General features: G+C 45.0%; 1 protein-coding gene across 4 annotated transcripts in view; it reads right to left on the reverse strand.

Annotated features, from left to right (window-relative positions):
- Positions 1–1434: 1434 nt before the first annotated feature.
- The window catches only part of LOC135905319 (sodium-dependent phosphate transport protein 3-like), a 73883-nt gene continuing 53334 nt past the window's right edge, over positions 1435–21983 (reverse strand). For 2 of the 4 annotated variants that reach the window (XM_070536104.1, XM_065436349.2), the window contains 4 exons: positions 20278–20407; positions 8240–8395; positions 6820–6905; positions 1435–4593 (listed from right to left, as the gene is read on the reverse strand). In XM_070536104.1, the coding sequence (XP_070392205.1) occupies positions 4309–4593; positions 6820–6905; positions 8240–8395; positions 20278–20407 (657 nt within the window). In that variant the 3' untranslated portion in view covers positions 1435–4308. Of the gene's footprint in view, positions 4594–6819; positions 6906–8239; positions 8396–18220; positions 18364–20277; positions 20408–21983 lie in introns of those variants that run through there. The other 2 variants (XM_070536105.1, XR_011512931.1) reach the window with 2 other exon arrangements.

The raw sequence follows: 21983 nt of genomic DNA on the forward strand, positions 1-21983 counted from the left end.
CACGCGAAGTGAATAAATACTGCATGTTTTTTTCCTCTTCCAACCACTCTCTCCGAGTTCCGTTTTCGACAGGTAAGTGGGCAATCTCATGCTATTTCGGTTAAACAGTACTACCGTTTAGTATGTACTTTTTCCGAGCTCCGGCCAACTACGGTTTAATGTGGTTTCATTGTATCTTCAGTTTGGCCTCTCATGCTCTCAGCAACTCCGTGAAAAGACAGAGTGTCATCCATACTTTCTTGCAGAGTGCTTCACCAGACCAGGAGGCTTTTCGCTCTCTTGAAGCAGCAAGGCGATCCGCTTTTGTTGATAACAAATGGTTGCTGTTTGCACAAGCCATAGGTACTTTCAGTGACACGTGCCTTGTTGATTTTGCCTTTGTGGCATGTACTGCCCTTCGCATCTAATGTCTAGTTTGATAGCGTCTGCCAAATGCCATATTTACTCGAAAGTAATGCGACTGCAATTGTAACGTGAGGGTAGACTTTCCAGTCACGCAAAATAAACAAATTAAATTGAGAATGTAGCGCAAGATGAATGGAAAAAGGAATGGTACCTTCATTCAAGGAATCACAATTCGGAACCAAGTTCTCTTCCTTCATCATCATCGTCCGAGGAGGAGAGAGATTTTCTGGTGTGGTACTCTCGGAATCACTTTCGGAGGCATCCTAGTTTCACTTTCGCGAACCTTCGCGGAACTCTGCACACAATGCATCCCAAATAAGTGTTTCTGGCACAGTGCCAAGAGCGCTGTCGGCCATATATTTTGAGAGGTTCGATGCTAGGACGGGCTGAGCCTTATGAAAGTGAAACTATCTCTGAGAGCGATGTTTGAGTGCACCTGCTGCCTTATTTCAACCACAGGTAACTGCATACAGAGCACGCAGTTCAAGATGGAGGTGGTTCTGCGTTTCGGATTGGGCAGCACGCACCATGATCTGCCGCTATCGAGCCAGCGCTCTGGCGATGCGTCATCACGCCATCTTATAGTGAGTCACCGCCGCGGAGAGGAGGGGAGGAGATTTTTTTAATGTTTCTTCTGAGGTGGGGATGAGGAAGTGGCTGTAGAACAGGGGTATTGAGTAAAGGCCACACACTCATTCACTCACAGACAAGCTTCAATGTGACCGCACAAGGTTGGGGTGGGAAGTAGAAGTAAGGGGACGAAACGCTATAACTGTCTTTCGAGTCACCGCAACGGCACTGCACCAGGTAAGGGCAGGTATAGGAGGCGAGCTCCACCACTGGAAAAGCTGGCGCCACCAACGGCGTGACGTGGCATGAGGGATCATGTGACACAGCGGCTGCGTCGGCTGCTTCGGAAGTGCCGAAGCGAGCTGAAAACCATAGTTTAACACCTGTGCCGCGGTTCTGATTAAGTGGTGAGGCTTTACCGCCTTAGATGTCTGCTTGATAGCATTTGAAAGTACTATAATAGGTAGTGGCTGCCTTTGGAGGTGTGCAGCATGGTAGGCTACTGCTTGGTTCCGCAGCGCCGGACGTACGCAATGGAGCCTGCTGTCAGACTTATTCACACGTAGCCATGAGGCAAGGTGCTGCGTGAAGCTTGGCTGGCAAAACTTAGAACCGGCAGACAGCCATCGGCTACAACTCGGGTATGCAGCAAGCACAGATGCAAGGAACATTTCTGCTACGGCGCCGGGACTGCATGCGCGGTGTTCGATGAGTGGCAGAAAACACGCACTCAGACGCTCGCCCATGCCTGCTGCCCGGCTAACGTCATGACGGTTTGGTCCGTGAACTTGTCGATGCTAGATACTGGCAAGTTCACTGGAACGGAAAGGGAGCGGTAAGACGCACATTAAAAAAAAGGCCCAGCATATATGGTCATGTTTGTGTTATGAATTAATGCACTGGATTACAAAAAAGAAGCAGAGGGAAATCACACGCTAAGACCGATAAACATACAGTGCGACTCAACTTGAAAAATAATATTTAAATTACCAAGAATTTAGAAGACAAAAAAGATTGAATTGTCGCGACTGCACATCACAGTGGCCGTAGGCGTCGAAGTTTCTATAATTAAATTATTTTTTAACAGTTCTGACAGTGTCCACACAACAATGGTTCTACTAGTGTACTGTCAAATGCTCATATGCTAAGGCCTAAAGCTCACGGCACGGTGCGAAAACGCGCTCACAGCGAAAGCAAAACATTGTGTGCGGACATGCATGCAGACGCGGAGTCGGCCGCTGTGAACCCGTGCGACCGCTGCATTGCGGCTTCATTCTGTTATGCCCCATTTGGTTATACAGACAGCCCACTAGTAGAACATATTTCACATAGTTTACTCTCAGGGTTTGCGTACCTTTCACGCAAGAAGCCGGTTCGGGAGACTCCATCGCGGCGACCGCGCGCAGTGGCGTTCACTGTATGTATTTGGTAAAGAGATAGCGTCTGTAAACAATTCTGTGCTTTCAGTTTGCCCAAGATTATTATATCAACAGTCAAAAACTTCCCTCATTTTGAGAGTACCTACATAAATATCCAGGAGGGCTGACGCATGGTGTTTTTATTGAGCGCCGTAAGCGAAACCTATGAGGAGCGTGCTACGTGATCCCTCATACTACGCAAGGGCGGCGCTTCCGACAGATGGCGACTCCGTAACTCCTCACCCCCAATAGACAATAATTTGATATGTATAGGTTTGGTATGTCCAGCATCAGCTGTACCTAGGTTGTATAACGTAGCTAGCTTAGTGGCTTATGGATGGATGTGTAAACCTATCGACAGCTGAAAGAACTTGCAACAGCTACCACTGTAAAATTAGCATGCCTATATAGACTGATCCCTGCAAAGCAGTGCCAAAGAATCGTCTTTTAGAATGCTTGTGAATTGTGGAAGGACCCACGTCAATATGCTGATGTAAAACTGCTCGATATTGATTTTGCGCTTTTGACATCACCACCAGCCCTATAGAACGAGAAAAAAGTAGTCACGATGTATGGCCCCCTGGCAACAGGTGGGCTTTGATCTATCATATTTAAGCAAATAACCAAGTAAACTTTTTTACGCAACAAGGTCACTTCACCCATTCTTCAGTAGCTGCAGATATATTGTATTCAATCAATGTACCTGTGGAGACATTTTTTAGCATTTTCGCAATCCATTTTTAAAATTTTTTTTCTCTTTATCATTGGCCTGGATGCTACTGCTCTGCTGTCATGGCTGGCTGATGCCAGTCACTGCAGCGTATGACGAGAAAAGGAAAATGAGAAAAAAAAAATAGAATACAAGACACGTGCCCTGGACTGCTTTCCTGGGCCACTGCAAGTGACGCCTGTTAAAAAGACCCAGGATCCACAAAACTTGCAGTGTGCTCCTTTCAGATTTCCAAGCCCTTCACAAACTGCTTTCAAGCACTCCAGTATTGTGTCACCAACCAGCACAAAGTTCAGCTTTAGCTGTATATATTAATGACTAGTCAGTACAAAAGTATGACAGCTCCAGAAGTCCACAATTTTCGCCCCGGAATTTTTCCCATTTCAAGCCTACTCCACACCTTGCACGACATCAAGCCTTTCCTTTTGGCAGCCAGACTAAAGATGGCAGCAACGTGCGACACCTCTAAGCATATGTATACAATGATTGTAAACTCGCAGTAGCTTGGCATGTGCAGGAGTTTGGAAAGACAAGGCACTTAGTGACACCTGCGCTCACTTTCTACTATACAAACTCAAAGCCTCAGCGAGTTGGTTATTCAGAGCTGGCCAAGAACGGCACACGAAAACACAATGTGACAGAAAGGCTGTGCCCAGAGCGCTGTGCTTGTCTTCCTTGCAGTGCATTTGACTGGTTCTTACCGAGCTCGGTGTTACAGAGATCTCTCAAGATGGGAGCCACAGAAAGTCTGTCCGGGCCAAACATTCAGCTGTTCGCACAGGAATCAGAGGAGCTAAGTGGTTGGAATTCTGTCGAATTCCAGTTGCAATACCAGCTTGAAGGTGAGAATGCATGTAACTGCTCTGAACCAGAGTGTGGCACAATGGATGAACCACACAAATGTGTTTTGAATGCTCAGTTTCGATCAGCCGAATGTAAATCTCATCCCCGGAATGCTCAGGGTGGTCAAAACTGATCAGTCGAATGCACCATTAGACTTAACCGACGTTAGTCAATCGCTTCGTATCCATTTGCGTTACAAGCGCAAATGGAAGTTGTTCTTCACACATCTGTACATTGTGTTCTTCAGCGTCAATCACTTCTGCTGCCGTCAAACCAAAGCTAAGCAGTCTCAGAGCAATGCCAACTACACCAAGGAAGCAGTCTCCAAAAACCTCACTAGTGTCAAAGCTTCTTGGTGGGTGACATCTCTGCTGTGTCTGGTGATGCTGGTGTACCAAGAAGTGCTGTGCTGGCTGCGATATTGACACCATCTTCTGCAGATGCCACCAGGTCAGCAGAGTTCGACGGCGGGACTGATTGTTGTTCCTTGGTGGTGGCCATGCTGCCGGGGTCGGCCCAAGGCTGTCGCTCGGCTGAGCCGAAGATGGCAAACACAACACCGCCAGCAAAGCTTACGGCGGCTGCAAGGTAGAAGATGTGCATCCACTGTGTCACCTTGTCGCCTTTCTGAAAAAAAAGAGAAATAAATGCATTGTTAGATTTACTGCTCATTACAATAAAATCTTGTTATTGCAAACCACCTCATATTGAGTTTTTCAGGTCAACAGCTGAAAGACACACTGAGTACTTCAGTACGATTTTAATACAGTCAAACCTCAATACAGTCAAACATGATTAATATATATCTGATTAATGTGTAATTGCTGTTTAAACGTAGTCACAAAGATTCCCCCAACCAGCCCCCACTGAGACTGGGTGGGGGAACTCGCTTGCAGTCTTACCGAGTTCGAAGACGTCGCATCAAGGCCGCCACGCAGCAAGTGAAGGTCGCCGATTTTTTGCTGCCTACCCACAAATAAAGCCTGTCTGAGTGTGTGTGCTTGAGAGCATCATGACGCAGTTCCTTTCCGGCGGGTAAGTAGCTTCTAAACTGGCATTGACAGTTCATAGATTGCTTAGTGCGTACCTAATGTCGTTCCTGGCCAACTACGTATTAGCGAGGTTTGACTGTTTAATGAACTTCAATATAGTAAAGTTCTCAATATAACGAACTATTGAACTTTTCGTAACCCCTCGTCTATAGAACATTATGTATTTAGAACCTCAATATAACAAAGTGCGTTTATATGCGATTTCAATATAATGAAATTTCACTGCCACCGTAAAGGAATGCCGAGACAATAAATGGAAACTTCCGCACATGCAGATCATCAAATGATTGAATTACAAACAGCTGCTTGCAAATGCACCTTTCAAATCATGCACCACGCAACAAGAGCGACCGCTGAAGTGAAGCCGCATCATGCTCTGTATAAAGTCCAAGTGCGATAAGATTCTACTGTGCTCCGTGCACCATGTGCTTTAGATGCGAGTGAAAGTTCGCGAGGGTGAGACAAGAAAGATCGTGGCTTCACGAGCAACGCCTTCCCACGCGAGCAAAGAGAAAGAGAGGGAGGGGAGCGAACTGGTGGTAACGTGATCAAGCACGCGCGAGGGAGCAGAGCGGGGGTGGAGTGAAGGGTAAGTTGGCGCGTGTTTTGCCATGGCCGCGCATGACTGAGCGCATATGCAGCTGCGCACTCTGCTTTAAAGGTTATCTGCCGCATGTGAAAAGAGTGGGAATGCCAAGATGGTGTGCAACCACGTAAGCCATCATTCTGTGTGTTTAGTATTGGAGCTTGCGTAATATGGAGTTTCGGTGACCCATTGGAGCGAGAGGCAGATGAAGTATTCGCTCCTTGCTGCTGGCGCTTTTCCTGATAGCGTCGTCCCAGTCCGGGTGACACTACCAGCCGGGAGGGCGGAGAGCCCGTGAAAGTGTGGCTGGCTTCGCTTAATTTGCACCTTCGATGTGAAGGTACAGTCCACGGACGTGGAATGAAACCGTATCATTCATCGCCAACTCGCAAAATCATCAGAATGAATTGTTTTCTCATTGAACTTTGTTATTTTTGATTGCCCGATAATTTGTAAAATTCTGTGGCCCCTTTTTGTCTAAGAAAAATTGATCAGACAGTGTACTTATTTGCATAAAAGGTCGAATTTCTATACAGCGAAATTTTGATATAATGAAGCAAATTGCCGATTCTACCGCCTTCATTATACTGAGGTTTAACTGTACTATCGTAAGCTATAATATATTACCATAACACTGTATTACATTAATTCAATACTAGAAATTTCAAAACACCAAGTATTTTGAAACAATGAAATGAAATGTTACCCATCTTGTGCACTAGCAGGTCATGAATACAATAAATCTGCAACCAAAAACACTGGCCAACTCCTCGACTTGAGACGCTGAAATATACCATGTATGCAACTACAGTACTATCAAAACTATTCGAGCGGAAAACCAGTAGTTAAGCATCCCCCAATTTCATGACGTCCCAGGTTTTACGAAGAATTAGTGCAGTCCTGACCAACTCCCTATAGAGAAAGTGCATTCATCATCTTCATAATCATCATCATGATCAGCCTGTTTTATGTCCACTGCAAGACGAAGGCCAATCCCTGCGATCTCCAATTACCCTTGTCCTGTGCCGACCAATTCCAAATAGGAAAAAATTTTTTTCAGGAGCAAGTATGGCTTTGCTCAAGTGAGACATGATTGTGCATACTTTTCTTCAAGGATATCAGTACGCCAAGTGTGCTACAACCAACTTACAAGACAGCACTGCTATACAATTTTTAAAATCTGCAACATATGGTTTAAGCGAGCAATGGACTTACTGCAGAGGATGACAGCAGTCCAGCAACCAAAGGAGCCAGCACTCCTGTGGTCTGTCCAAATGTTGTAATCATCCCATTAAGGGTAGCTGCGTGAAAAAAAGTTGGAGACGTTGAAAGTGGCAGAGCACTGAAACCATGAGATGATGGGATCCTGAAAAAATGAAAACCATAGCAGCTACGTTATGGAAAAAATTCAATTCGACATCTTTTGCTAAGTTCTACATCTCTTTTGAAGGTATTGTATTCAAGTAAATACTTGAAAACCAGGTTAATAAATACTCTTACTACTGACTTAAGCGCAAAGTAAAAAAAGTACTTTGGGTTGCTCAAACGAACAGGGAACAATACCAAATTGGTTCCATTCTTACAGCTGTACATACCCAAATTTTTAAAAGCTTGGAGTAAATTTGCTGAAACACCATGTATGCACCACGCAAGATTCTCTAGTAAACAAATGCAATGTACCACACTTACCGGAGTAATTTGTACACCTTTCTTCCTTATTTTGGGGCTTCAAAAAGGGGGTGCACAAATTACACAAAAAATGCACAGGCACGTCCTAAATAGCATATAGTACAAAGGTCATGGCGTGCAAATTATTGCGTCGACTTGATTCCAACCAAAATGTCCACCGATTTTAACCGAAAAATAGGCTGACCAAAAGTGGCAGCGAGTGACGATAAGCACAAATATACCATGCTTAGTCAGAGTTGCTTCTCAAGGAATGCAACTCTGAGAAGTCATTGTTTCCCTTCTCCATGCACACATAGCCTGCTGCTTCAGGTGGGCTGGAATGGGAGCAAGCGCGATCGCCCTAGTTACATTCGCCGCCACTTTGCTGGCTCAAATGGTGCTACTGGATGGGAACGGGATGTGTCAGCATCCACAGCTGAAGCCGTTTCTTGCACTAAGCCGAAGCCGTGCTTTTTGAAGCACGTGGTGGGCAACATCGCATGTCTTCTTAAGCAGCCATTGCACCAGCAAGAATGCACCACGATACACTGGTGCCATTGGTGCTTCTGATTTGTCTACACAGCAAAGTGCTACGCCATCCTCCAATGTGGAAAATAGTGCTAACTAAAGAAGAAGCGCGTGCAGCTTGTTTCTTGTGTATGACTTTGCTTCGACTTTGCCATGCTTGGCCTCCAGCGACCCTTCACCGCTCCATGCCTTCAAACGTCACAGCTGTGGTGCCAGCGTGGTGGTAGTGTGCGACATCGCGGCTGTGCCAACCTCCCCAAGCCCGCCCAACGCGTGCGCGCTGACAAGCTGCTGTGGCGAGGGAGAGGGAGCGCAAAATATGCGAGTAAAAGTTATTTTTCAAAAGCTAAGGAGATAACTTAGGGGTGCGCAAATTACGCAAGGGTGCAAATTACGTGAGTAAATATGGTAGTTGAACATAACGAGTGTGGCCACATACCAGAGTACATTGGAGCCAAATCAACCACGGCAGCCGCATTGCCGGCCGTGAAGGCACCCAGTGTGACCTTGCCGATGACCAGCAGGAACAGCACGAGCCATCGGTTCGCTCCGGCCATGGTCAGACACAGAAGGCACAGCGTGGGGCCAAAGTTGGCTGCAGGACAGCATTTCACACACAGCACGTGTCAATCTCCACACAATGCATGCCGATAATTCTGGTGTATGTTTCCGATTATTGGAATCAATGCACAAGTTTTCCTTGCCATCTGTGCTCATGTGAGGGTAGGTAAGTACAGTGTAACCCTTCTAATACGTTTCTCACAGGACTGCGCAAAAAAAAAAAACCATATCTCCCAGGTAATGTCTTACTCAAAGATGCTGTTAAAATTAATGTGAACGTGCTGCTAAATATCGAAAACAAAAGACATCATGCACGACCTGGCCTCTGAGATAGTTTACAGTCGGGAACTGATAATTCAGACGTGGTGCAGACTGCCCAAAAGGTACAATTAACAGGAGCCTGAGGACAAGGACGGGCTTGTTGGTGCATCTTGACTGAAGATGGTTGCGTGCTGAACACGAGGACACCTGTGCGTTCGATGTGCCTTCCTTCACCCTCGTGTTTCCCTGCGTTCAACCCCCTTGAGGGAGTCCGAATATCGGAATTAGCAGGAAATGAGCGACTTATTCCACGAGTGGCCGAAAAAGATGTGTTGTATTCTCGGATGATCACTCTTGGGGACACCGTTTCTTTCGCGAGATTTTGAACAGCTATGTAGCACCAGATGCATCAGTGTCAACAAATGACGGTATTCTTGGTGCAGTGCCAAGCATGCTTTATGATCACAGTGCCAGGATCACTGTTGCCCGTCAATGCATCCATTACTACGAAGCTAAAGTAGCTTCGAAAGTGATCACCCGATAGGATGACCAAAGTTTGTCAACGTGTCTCTGCGTGCACATACACTTCCCTGTGACCTGGGTAGTCCGTATTTCTACCACTGTCACATTGTTGCCATACATACACTAAAGTACAGTCAATACGTGTACCAAATCTTCATCCCCTGGCAACACAACAGAAGGTGACTGAGCTGCAATAGCTGAACGGTTGCAGGTTTCTTTGCAGCAGTAAATGTACGGTGCTTCCCTCACTTAATTATCACTCTCGTCATTGCAGACGTAGATGGTGGAGTTCTGGCACTTGAAACTGCTTGTAGAAGTCGCTCGGGATCATATTACTATACAACGTATAAATTAGGAGTGACTGAACAGTAAAATTTCCAAATCGAATACGAATATTCAAGGAAAATAATCATAGAATATCGAATCAAATATTGTCGCATATGCAAATCAACATGTAATACTAGCTTTCCGCAGTGTCCGTTTGGCAAAAAATGAAATCAGGTTTATGCAGAATAACACATGCATGTAATGCCATTCAAAGTTGCACCTGTGGACAACTGAGCAGTTTGCAAGTAATAAATTGCTTTGAATTATCTGGAGCAGCATAGCCAATGACAGTAATAAAACAAGGGAAGCATTTGTTACAAGGTGCATGCAATGTTCACTGAAAGAAAGAAGTGTTTACTGAAGAACTGCACATAGTTTTACAGAGATTGGAACATTGTGAGACCGGCTAAATAATAAATAGAAACAAATTTCTTCCTGTTTTCTGTATTTGCTCTATCAGCATGGAAGTGCCGACTGTGAAGACATGCTGAGTTCAGCATGATGCAACAACTAAAAGGAAAATGACCACGTGTGTGGAGATGGATGGAAATTGGGCCGCATCACGAACGTTCGGAGTTCCTCAAACTTGCGTGCGGGATTGGCATAAACAGGAAAGGCGTTCTACATCGGCAGCTACTGCGTACGGCACGGCTGGGCGGCCCCTATCTTAAAAGCGATCTGCAATGGAGCCTATGCATCAAGGCGTACTGTGCTATGTTCTCGTCGTTTAGTTCACGTTGAAGCGTGATGCCGCATAAAGGTCAATTCGCTTGCCCCTGCTACCGCACTTTTTCACTCCAGCGTTCCAAGAGTTTCCACAGCCTTTGAGATAGATGTGTTCATGTTTGCTTGACATTGCTTGCACCATGCTTGCTAATTTAGTTAGTAAGTGAATGTTTAAAATCTTATACGGCCGATAAAACTCCTATTCTTACTTTTACTTTTCATATAGCTGTCTACAAATTTGCTATCGCAATTGATGCTTTGCCTTTTGAGCAAAACTGCAATTTTCTTTATATATCACAACTTTAGTGCATTGGGAGTAAATCTGTTTTTCCAAATAAGAGAAAGTTGTAGTTCTGTATGAAAGAATGTGCAGTGTGGTAGTGTACTTTCTTTTTCAGGTCTCGGCAAACAGGTGCGCGTTACAATCGAGGGCGTTTCTTTTTGTTTTCTTTTTTGGTCACAGAAAATGGGTGCACGTTACAATTTAGGGCGCATTAGAACCGAGTAAATATGGTATTGAAAAAAAAAAAAAACGAATGTTCAACCACTTTGAGTATTAATTAATTCTCAAATCAAATACAAATCAAACTCGCATGACAAACAGCAAATGTAGCTGATGTAGCCTTGACAACATGTGGCTTTGCTTGGCTTGTCCTGCGGTGTGGGGATGGTATTTATTTATTTATTTATTACACATACTTTCAAGGCCAGAAGGGATACAAAAAGGAGTGGAAACAAAGCAAAATAACATGTAGACAATTATATAAAAGAAAAAAATGTAAAGTGATAGCATGGTAGACTGCTGTTTTAAATGAAGATGTACAGTTAAACTTGCTATAACGAACTTAAATATAACGAAATTCATGATTATAACAAAGTATTTAACTTTTCCTAACCTCTTGTCCATACAGCACCATGTATTTAGAACTTCAATATAACAAAATTTCACTTCCACCACAAAGGAATGCCGAGACATTAAATGGAAACTTATGACGCTGGTCATCAAATGATTAAATTACAAGCGTCTGATTGCAAACGCACCTCTCAAATCGCACGCGGCTGCGGCGTGACAAAAACGACCGCAAAGAGTGGAGCCGTATCATGTTCTGTACAAAGTCCAAGTGTGATAAGATTGTATCGTGCCCTGTGTACTTTAGGTGAGAGTGAAAGTGTGCGAGGGTGAGAGAAGATGGTGGCTTCAGGAGTACTGCCTTCCCACGCTACCAAAGGGAAAGAGGGGGAGGTGAGCTCGCTCGCGGTAACGCGATCAAGCGTGCACGAGAGGGCCTTGGGGGGACATAAATTGCGGCTTCACGATTTCTGGTGTCTGGCGCACGTCTTGGCCATGGCCTTGCATGGCTGTAAGCACGACTGAGTACATACACAGCCGCGCACCGGGCTTTAAAGGCAATCTGCCGCGTGTGCGAAGAGTGGGCTTGCCGAGATGGTGTGGCATCATGTTAACTGTCTTCCTACGCGTTTAGTATTGGAGCTTGTGTAATCTTGAGTTTGGGTGACTTGTTTGAGAGAGAGGCAGACGACGCATTCGCACCCCACTGTGGGTGCTTTTCATGATGGCGCCGTCCCAGTGCGGCCGACACTATCAGCTGCGGGACAAAGTGCACACGGAAGCATGGCTGGCTTCGCTTAATTCGTACTGCTGATGTGAGGATAATGCTGACGTGGCACAAAACTGTATCATTTCATCGCCGACTCCCAAATTCATCAAAATAAATTGTTTTCTCATTCAAATTTGCTTGTCTGGATTGCCCAATAATTTGGAAAATTCTGCGGTCGCTTTCCTTGTACGAAAAATTGATCGGTGACTGTACTTAACTGCAAAAGGGTCGAATTTCAATACAAAGAATTTTCGATTTAACTAAGCAAAATTGCCGATTTTACCTACTTCGCTGCATCAAGGCTTAACTGTATCTGCAATGTGAATGATGGAAGCAGAAAGGTGGTTCCAGTCGACACTTGTGCGGGGTAAAAAAGAATCGTAGTACTTGTTTGTTTCACAGGACGGAACGGCAACTTTAGGTTGACTCACCCGCCATGATATGGTGCTAGTATCATGAAAAGCACCAGCAGCAGGGAGCGAATACTTCACCTGCCTCTTGATTCAATGTGTCTCTGAACCTTGAGACTATGCAACCTGTAGTACTAAGTACCACACATGATATCGCACCATCTTGGCACACCAACTTTTTGCATATCCAGCACATTACCTCTAAAAGTGAACACATGGACTGTGTATGCAATTCAGCAGCGCTGACAGCCATGCCAAGCCACAGTCGCACTAGAAACTGAGATGGGTGACCACCTGCCTTCCTGCCTCACACTCGCGCGCGCTTGATTGCATTTATTTGAGCTCGCTTCCTGGGAGGACGGTACTTATCAAGCCACAATTCTTCTTGGCTCACCTTTGCACGTCCCCATAGCTTACAGCGGGCAACGAGTGATGGGATCTTATAGCACTTGGACTTAATACGAAACATGACACTGTTCGCTTGGACTGCATGACACGTGATTTGAGAGGCACGTTCCCAAGCAGCCACTTGTAATTCAACCCAACCACTCGGCCATCTAAGTCCACAGAAGTTTCATTTATTGTCTGGCTATTCTTTTGCGGTGGTAGAGAAATATCGTTATGGTTGAAATTATGCAGAAACACACTTTGTTATATTGAGGTTCTAAATACATGGTGTTTTATGGACAATAAGTTGTAAAAAGTTAACAGTTTTATATGGAACATTTCTTTATACTGAAGTTCGTCATATTGCTGTATAACTGCAGATGACGAACCTGACATTGTTCTTGTAATTATACGCCAAAGTCACGCATTTCTGGGAATGTTGTGGGAGTGCCCATGAATCAATGGGGATTCTAATCCATCAGTGCCTATGAGCCCTTTGCTGGGACCAGGCCTATACACTGTTATGCCTGAGAAAAACGTACGAATGAGGAATGTATCAGCATTGTTGCACTATATAGCTGCACGAATATGGCGTGTTTTTAAACCACAAGCATTTCTCCATTTCACCCCAATTATAATATGGCTGGAATTGAACCCGTAACCTCATACTCAGCAGTGATACACCATAGCCTACTTTTGAAACATGTATTGCGGCGAAGTATGTCCACTGTGCGGCATGGCGTTCCAAGAGCGGAAAGAGGGCACTGTGTAATGCAGCAAAGGTGACTGTAGGTAATAACTTAGGTAGACAGGTGCACAATGCGCAGTATTTCCGATAGGAACCTAGCTAGGCAAAGGGAAGCCATGGGCCAGATGTAGGAATCGGAAGACGGCAATAATACTAGAATCAAATAGATATGTAGTTGGTCTTAATAGCTAATTAAGCTCCTGCTAAGTGAATCACAACTTTGGTACCTGGGCGAGCTCAAGAGCAGCTACACTTGTGGATAACTTTCTGTGACAATGAAGGGAAAGATACGGAAGCAAAGGGTGCACAATTATGAGGGCTCTTGAAAAAAAGTGCATTGTTATCCATATTAGCCTAGGCTCAGGAAAAGAAAATGTGAGCATCTTATTACAACAGAAAAGTAAAACAAAATACATTACTGAGTGATAACTTCAACTTATTTTTCCTTGGTTCTCTCTCTCATTTTGGGCCCATGTGAAACCGTGACACATAAAAGCTACAGTGATTCTGTATCTCTTCCAAGGGATCAAAAAGTGCTCTCGAATGCTGCCGGAGTACTTAGGGCAGTAACAAATCTGCAGAAGCTCCATGTCCTGGTAGCTTTCCCTTCACTACCTCTAAACAGGGGTTCCCAAGCTTGGTTCTGTGAAACCCAGTAGTTCCACAAACAGCCTCTTACGGTGCTGCAAGAAATTGAAACGAATTCAGCTTTGTCTTATTTCTTCCCATTTACATCCACAATTTATTCATCTAGAAGAACAAATTTGCATTGCATTTTGGATTCAATGAAGCCATCACATGCCACATCCACACATCGGTAGCCTGCGAGCAGCAAGAGAGCAATGCGGTAGCGGTGCGCAAGATTAATAATTGTGTGACTTGCGGGCCCCACGGTGGCCACCCTGAGCATCCTTTAATTTGTGCTTGTGAGATCATCTTGTAAGGCGTGAGCAGGAATCAACTCATACGAGAAGGGAATAGGTTTTCGTTATACAGAATACACAGCACAGTAACAACAAAGGACAGGTTGAGACAGGACAAGCGCTGACTTTCAACTAAGGCTTTATTGCAGAGCCTGAGCACATATTGCTTGCTGAGCATATCGTAAAATTCCAAGCAAGCGCCCCTACCCATGCCTCCACTTTAGAGTGATTCACTCGAAAGTGAATCTGTTCACCGATTTATGCATTTTCACCAGACTGCTCGGCTACAGTTTTTTTTGCATTTTTTAATGAAATTGCATATTAAATTATATAACATGACAGAATTTAGTGAGAAAGAAAGTTATTGTTTGGCCACACTTCTGCCGAGGTGACAGTTCACCATGGCCAGGTATCTGCATAGCCATAGCCTTCATCAGCCGCCGTTTTGGTCAAACGTGCAAAGTGTCACACGCGAATTAAGCGCGAGACACAAGGTGTGATTTTTCGTGTGACCCCTCATATGACGTGTCTGAGTCCGACTTGACGCATACAACGATTCGGGACACAGGGTGCAAATGAGCAAGCGGTGCATAGCTTAACCCAGAACCAGCGCCACTGCATGAACGCTTGGAATGACCTTGACAAAAAAATTTTAAAAATGAAAACGAACGTGTTTGCACAGCTCTCTCGTAAACAAGATGCCAACATAAAGGCGACTATGTGAGCAGTGTAGGTGTGTTTCCGCGAAACCACGTCCGCAATGTTGGCTTCGATGACGGCCGCCGATGACCATGAGCCGGCAGGCCTAGCTCGCTGGGCCATTGAATCGGGAGACCGGTGGTGCTTGGGACACAGTCGCATGCAGCTCGTAATGAGGCGCCTATGTTCGTCAGTACAACGTGTACACAATAACGTTGCACTTAAATTGCAATACATTTTATTTTACCGACGCTGACAGACGCTAACGTGCAAGCCAGGCGCACTTGCGATTGCTGGGAGATGGTGTAGGCCTAGCTTACTAGCTGCCAGATTCGGGGCCAACAGCCCTTGAATTTTGGTCTGCAATTGACTAAAGGCCCCCACCGCAAAATTTCTTGGATTATATTTCACTATAGGGGGAGGGGGGGGGAGGGCCCTTGCTCGGAATGCTATGGTATATTCCTTGCCACATTTTTCATACCCTTAAGAGGCCCCTCACCATGCCACATAGCAAATTTTGGTTATACATTGGAAGTTGTAACGTGCTCTCTTAAGAGTGTTCTACTGCAACAGTTTTCAAATTGGTTCATTAATAGAAGAGACAGAAATATTTGAAGTGGCGCAAACCCATGATTTCAGGAGGCAAGCGTCACCACTAACATAGACAGTCTTTCCACTTGCTTCGTCTAGCCTCCACAAGTGAAGTTTCTTCCCTGTGTTCTCCCATACTGGAGCCAGAGGGCCGCAGAACAAATACGTCACAGGTCCCGCCTTCTTTCTTTTAAAGCGAAGCTTTAATTTCTTGCCTCATCCTTCAACTTTCCCATTGCTGCTGCTGTTTGGCACACCACATCGGGGGTAGTTCAGAGCGTGTGCGTACATGACAGGAGCGAGTCAGAAAGGAAAGGCCATGCGAGAAACTCGTCTGGAACCCACGGCGCCCAATGTGCACACTGCCTTCTGGAACTCCCTGGGCATCGCCACATTAGCCTCTTGACAGCTGTAATTATCGGTGACCCCTCCTCAAAAGCATTGCAGAAACTGCAGTGTTTCCCTGTTAACCAACATGCAATCCAGAGGGGAGGTAGACAGAACTGTAGAGAGGAGGGAGGAGAAGAGGCAGTTCCCATACAAGGAGGTGGGGGGAGGTGATGTGAGAAGGCAAAGAAACCATACTACTATACGACAGCGGTTACAGGAAAACTGGATAAACTCAAGTTCAAGGTACGGCGCAATACGTTTCTGATATTTCTGAAAAATAAACACCATGCAAATACGAGGGCCCTTTTTTTTTCAACCTCTGACAGGCTATAAATAAAAGACAAGTTCATCTAAAACAATAATTTGATTACCAAAAGATTAGTACAGTTACGGTTACTTTTCGACATAATCACCGAAGAGATTGAGGCATTTGTCATATCTGTGGACAAGCTTTGCAATACCCTCTTCAAAAAAAGTTGCCGCCAATGAATTCAAGTAGTCCTTGACGTTCGTTTGACGGTCGCCATTGGTTTGAAAGCGCTTCCCACCAAGCGCCGCGTCTTCAGTCCAGGAAAAAGATGAAAGTCACAGGGTGCTAAGTCTGGACTATATGGCGCATGATCGAAAATGTCCCATCCAAATTGTTCGAGAAGCCGTTGAGTTGATCCAGCAGTTTGTGGACGGGCATTGTCATGGATCAGAACAACTCCAGCAGTCAGCTTTCCTCTTTGTTTGTTCTGAATGGCTCTACGCAAACGTTGTAAAGTTTCACAATAAACAGCTGCAGTGATTGTGGTTCCGGGCTCCATAAACTCCACAAGCAACACACCTTGTTGATCCCAAAACACAGTAGCCATGGTCTTTCTGTTGTTGAAGGTTTTTTTTGAATTTCTTTGTTTCGTTTGGTGAATTTGAATGCATCCATCGTTGTGATTGTCGTTTTGTTTCCGATGTGTCGTGTTGAATCCAGGTTTCATCCCCAGTGACGATTGATTTCAAAAGGTTGTCTCCTTCACCCTGATAACGCTCAAGGAACTCCAAAGCTGATGCCATTCGTCGAGTTTTGTGGCCATCCGTCAACATTTTTGGGACCCAACGTGCACAAAATTTTTTGTAGTGTAACCGTTCAGTAACAATAGAGTACAAAACAGACCTTGAAACATCTGAAAATTCCATAGATAAAGCAGTAATGGTGAATCTGCGGTTTTCTTTAACCATTCTGTCAACTCGTTGAACCAGGTCATCTGAAACGACAGATTTGCGTCCTTGGCCCCTTTCATCATGCACATCATTACGTCCATATTTAAGATTTCGACACCATTCACGCACAACACCATCACTCATGAAGTTTTCCCCATACACTCGACTCATTCTCCGATGCATTTCTGCAGCACCATGGCCTTCAGCCTGTAGAAAACGAATAACACTTCGCAATTTACACTTGGCGGGAGCAACAATGATGGCAGCCATGTTTACGTGGCTGTAGCACAATGCCGACCGACGCCTGAATGTCAACAATGGCGGAGTGTGTAGTGCGAGAGCTGCGCAGTAGCCTACAACGCATGTCGGCTTTCTGCTGCCCGCGTAGTGCCTGTACGGAGCGATCGGAAGTTGAAAAAGAAACGGCCCTCGTATTTCAAGCGGACAAATTACGCAGGGCGTGCAGAAGCATAGCCTCATTAATTGAAGTGCACCACAGGGTCCAGGCGACACTACAGAAGTGGTTGACCATCAAATCAACACTTCCGTGCCCGCTGCAGCAGCTTTGCGGCTATGGCATTGCTAGAGGTCACAGATTTGATACCAAACGCGGCAGACGCATTTTGATGGGGGCGAAATGGAAAACGCACATGCACTTAAATTTTGGGACACGTTAAAGAGCATCAAGGTGTCAAAATTAATCTGGCGTCTGCCACTATGGCATGCCTCATAATCCGATCGTAGTTTTGGCACGTACAGTCCCATAATGCAATTCAAGTTTAATACTTCCGCCATGATGCGATGTGCCATGTGAGGCAACGACAATGCTCAACCTTCTCAGAGGTGATGAAATATGGCACACAACAACGCCTCAAGCAAACACCTCTCCCTGTGTGCTCTGTGAACTATGCAGACAAACAGCAGAGGTAGCGTTTAACATCAACTCACCACTCTCGTGTTAGACTAAACAAAGAAGAAATTAAGCTTTCCCCGTTAACATCACCACTAATTATCATCAATCAAAGCAACCAGTACAGAAAGCTTCGCTTCACTTACATCAACTCCCACAGTGCATGGGATTTGCATAATTTTTTCTTCTTCCCTTGCGTGTTTTTGCCGAGTGGCACACTTCCGGTGACGGTGTCACATGCGAGCAGTTGCGTTTGTCTCATTTCACGCAGTGGACAATCTTGTGCACTCTGCAAGAGAACACTTGATCAGTGCCACAATCACGAACAACGAGGCAGGTGTGAGAGAATGAAGAAGCACGATCGCAGTGCTAGAACACAGTAGAAAATGAGATGGTTTCATTCTCTGCATGCACGACTGCATAGCATGGGCTCTTGAAGAAAGTCGAAGGCCATCGTTCATCAAGAGTGATGGCCTTCAACTTTAAAAATTACATGCCGAACCACAAATAAATGAGGTCACACACAGATGCTGTAGTGGTGGTACTTTGGTTAGGTGGACCCAGAGGGGAATGATTGAGGCTCTGCCTCATTCGGAGGAACTTAATTGAGTTTTGCGGTTTCACGTGCCAAAACCATGATATAATTATGAGGCATGCTGTGGTGGGTGACTTCGGATTAGTTCTGATTACAAGAGGATCTTTAATGTGTCTGTAATGCATGGGACATGGGTGTTTTTGCAATTTGCACCCATCGAAATGCGGCCGCGGTGGCTGACACTTGATCCTGCGACTTCATGCTTAGCAGTGCAACACCATAGCTGCTAAGCCACCTTGGCGGGTCCATCATTCAGAGGAGCTGAGGGCCTCATTCCCTCTGCTTGCAAATGTCTTGCTTCAGCTGACAGCACGCTGTGCTTGAAAGCACCATAAGGCACCTTAAAGGGCCCCTCACCAGGTCTGGCCATTTCGAGCTGATAAGCGCAGTGCACATAATGGGTGCTAACGATCATGTCTGTTAAGCATTACATTTCTATGCGACGCGGAAAGAGCTTAAATTTCAAATCCAACACCGTTCACCTTTCTCCTCATGGGCGCTGCGCTCCCAGCCAGAGAGTTGATGTCAATCGCACAAGTGCGCCTTTGTACATGGCAATGCCGTAATGATGCACATGGTGACACGTCATTTTGAGAACTGTTCAAGGCAACATCTGTTATTTGTGCAACCTGTTGTTTCAATAGAGGAATTAAAGTTTAGAGAAATAATAAAACATACAAACAGAATGTCTGCGTGTTATTGTTTTAATTAGCACTGTAGCTAGATAGATGTACTTCCGTTCCCTCTGCTTGTTACCATGTTGCACAGCCACACGCCCAGGGAACGAAACTATCTCATTTTCTACCATGCTCCAGCACTGCGATCATGCTGTTTCATCCTCTCACACCTGCCTCGCTGCTCATGATTGTGGCACTCAGTGTGTTCAAGCAGAGCACGCAAAACCATCCAATGCGTGAAGCGAGACCAACGTAACAGCTTGCGTGCGATACCGTCACCGGATGTGTGCCACTCAGCAAAAAACACGCGGGAGAGAGAGAAAAAAAAAAAGAAGGCGGGGCCCGTGACGTACTCGTCCCACGATTTTCCAGCTCCTATATAGGAGAATGCAGGGAAGGAAATTTGCTTGCAGAGGCTAGATGGGGCAAGTAGAGAGAGTGTCTACATTGGCGGTGACACTCGCCTTCTGAAATCGTGGGTTTTGCTGCACTTTAAATATCACCATCTCTGCTATTAATGATCTAATTTGAAAAATTGTTTCCTTAGAACCCTTCCAAGAGGGCACATAACAACTTCCAATGCATAACCAAATTTTGCTGTGCAGCCTGGTGAGGGGTCCTTTAAAGGTATGAAAAATGTGGAAAGGAATCCCATAGGCTGGATGTGCCCATAATCTTATGTTTTCCAATTACGTGCAGGACCACGGGCAGTGGACCGAGTCGATTTGCAACGGCGTCATCTCTTTGCTGTTGTGCCACATGTTTCAGCACAACATTTTATCCGTGCTCTCACAACATGTGGCCCAGCAAACGACTGTTTGATTCCAGAGGTGGCTATGTTGCTAGCAGACACGCCAGGAACCAAAAGACTTCGTGATGCACACTTTGACCATCTGCTGCAAAGACACAACGGTCTGTCCAGATAACTCACCAGTGAGCTGAAATGCTTTCCGGACAAGTGTAGTCTGGAGGCCGCAACGAAGCAGACAGTCTGCGATCACACCGGAGCCCAGCATTGACACGATGGTGAAGGCAAACACGAGTGCGCTGAAGTTGGCATTCTGGGCGAAACAACGAACATAGAAATGTGAAGCCAGTCAATGACACAGGTGCAGGAAGAACCCAAATGAAGCTAACAAACAATGACACCAAGGTAAGCATAGGGGAAAACAAGTGCGTTCATTAAATAGAAAGGTAGAAGGTTGCTGGTTCGACTACTGCCAGCAGCAAGTTATATTTTCTTTCACTATCATTCGCCTTTTACTTATTACTACGGACATGGGAATATCTAATATCACTCAATTAATAGTGAGAGTTGGACTAATTTTATTTGTAAACTGAATATTTACTATTCGATATATTTGGTGTAGAGACCGACGCAGTGCCACATGTCACGTGCACTGCGAAGCCCCTTGTGCTCGATGTCAGCCAAGCGAGCGGTTCACCTTATTTTCGTTGCAAAGGACTGTCGAGTGCAAATGGCAAAGTTCATGTGATGTGAACTTGCCATGGCCCTGCAGATTTTAGAATCTCTGACGGTTGTAAAATCATGCCAAATCTGACAATGAAACGGTGCGGACGGCACCTGCTCTGTGCACTGGTTACTAAAGTCACATGATGCACGGTACCTTCGCCTGTCGCACAGATTGGCCTTATGATAACCCACCTGCCGTCAAGTTGGGATAGCCCTTCTGCGTTTTGGAGATAAACAGAAAAGCAAACTATCAACTGCCCATCCGACATTATTGTGTATGTGCACCCAATTGTTTCTACACTGTATGCCCCACTGCTGCTGCCTGCTGTAATGGGAGTCGGAACTCCGTCAAGTGGATTGCCACTTTAATTCCCCCTCCCTCCATCATCATTTCTTGTATTGATGAGAAATAAGCATTATTATTATTATCTATGCAATAAACAAAAGATTGCCGTAAAACATAGGCCCACTATTAAGGTGAGAACCTCATTGGTATTCAGTACAACAGAACGTCCATAATTCATTAGGTTCAGAGGAAACAAAGCACTCGATTTTACTCAACAGAAATTCTATTGATAAAAAAATATTTTCCAGACCTTCATGTACTAGAACAAAGCGGTAATCAGTGCTGGCATGCTAATCTGGTGTTCCCTTAATAGGAGTAGACCGTACTGTATGTCACGATTTCCATGCACTTATGTTACTGATAGCCTACTAAATTTTTGTTAAGCAATGCTTTCTGACTTCCTAGCATGTGCAGCAACGTATTTTCTTGCCCAAAATTTGTAACCATTACATACACTGAAAAATTTTCCGATATTCGGTATTCGATTAGAAATTTACTGCTTGGTATTCACACACCCCTGATTACTACTATTTAGATGTTTAACTCAATATAGTTCATCTCCCTTATGATCTTCCTCATTTGGTTTTCACAAACAATAAATCGAGACCCTCAGTACCTCCATTTCTACTCCCTCATGTGCAGGATCAAGTCGCATCATGGACAAATTAAAGTGAAATTGGAACGTATTAAGTAGTACGATTAAAGGGATCCTGAAACGATTTCGACAGTTCTGTAGAAATGTACCTAGTTGTTGGGGTAAATCCTTCTGATCAAAGTGTGTAACTTACTATAAAGTTTCAAAAATGTGCATCGCTAC

This window comes from Dermacentor albipictus, chromosome 3, assembly GCF_038994185.2.
Source record: "Dermacentor albipictus isolate Rhodes 1998 colony chromosome 3, USDA_Dalb.pri_finalv2, whole genome shotgun sequence".
NCBI lineage: Eukaryota > Metazoa > Arthropoda > Arachnida > Ixodida > Ixodidae > Dermacentor > Dermacentor albipictus.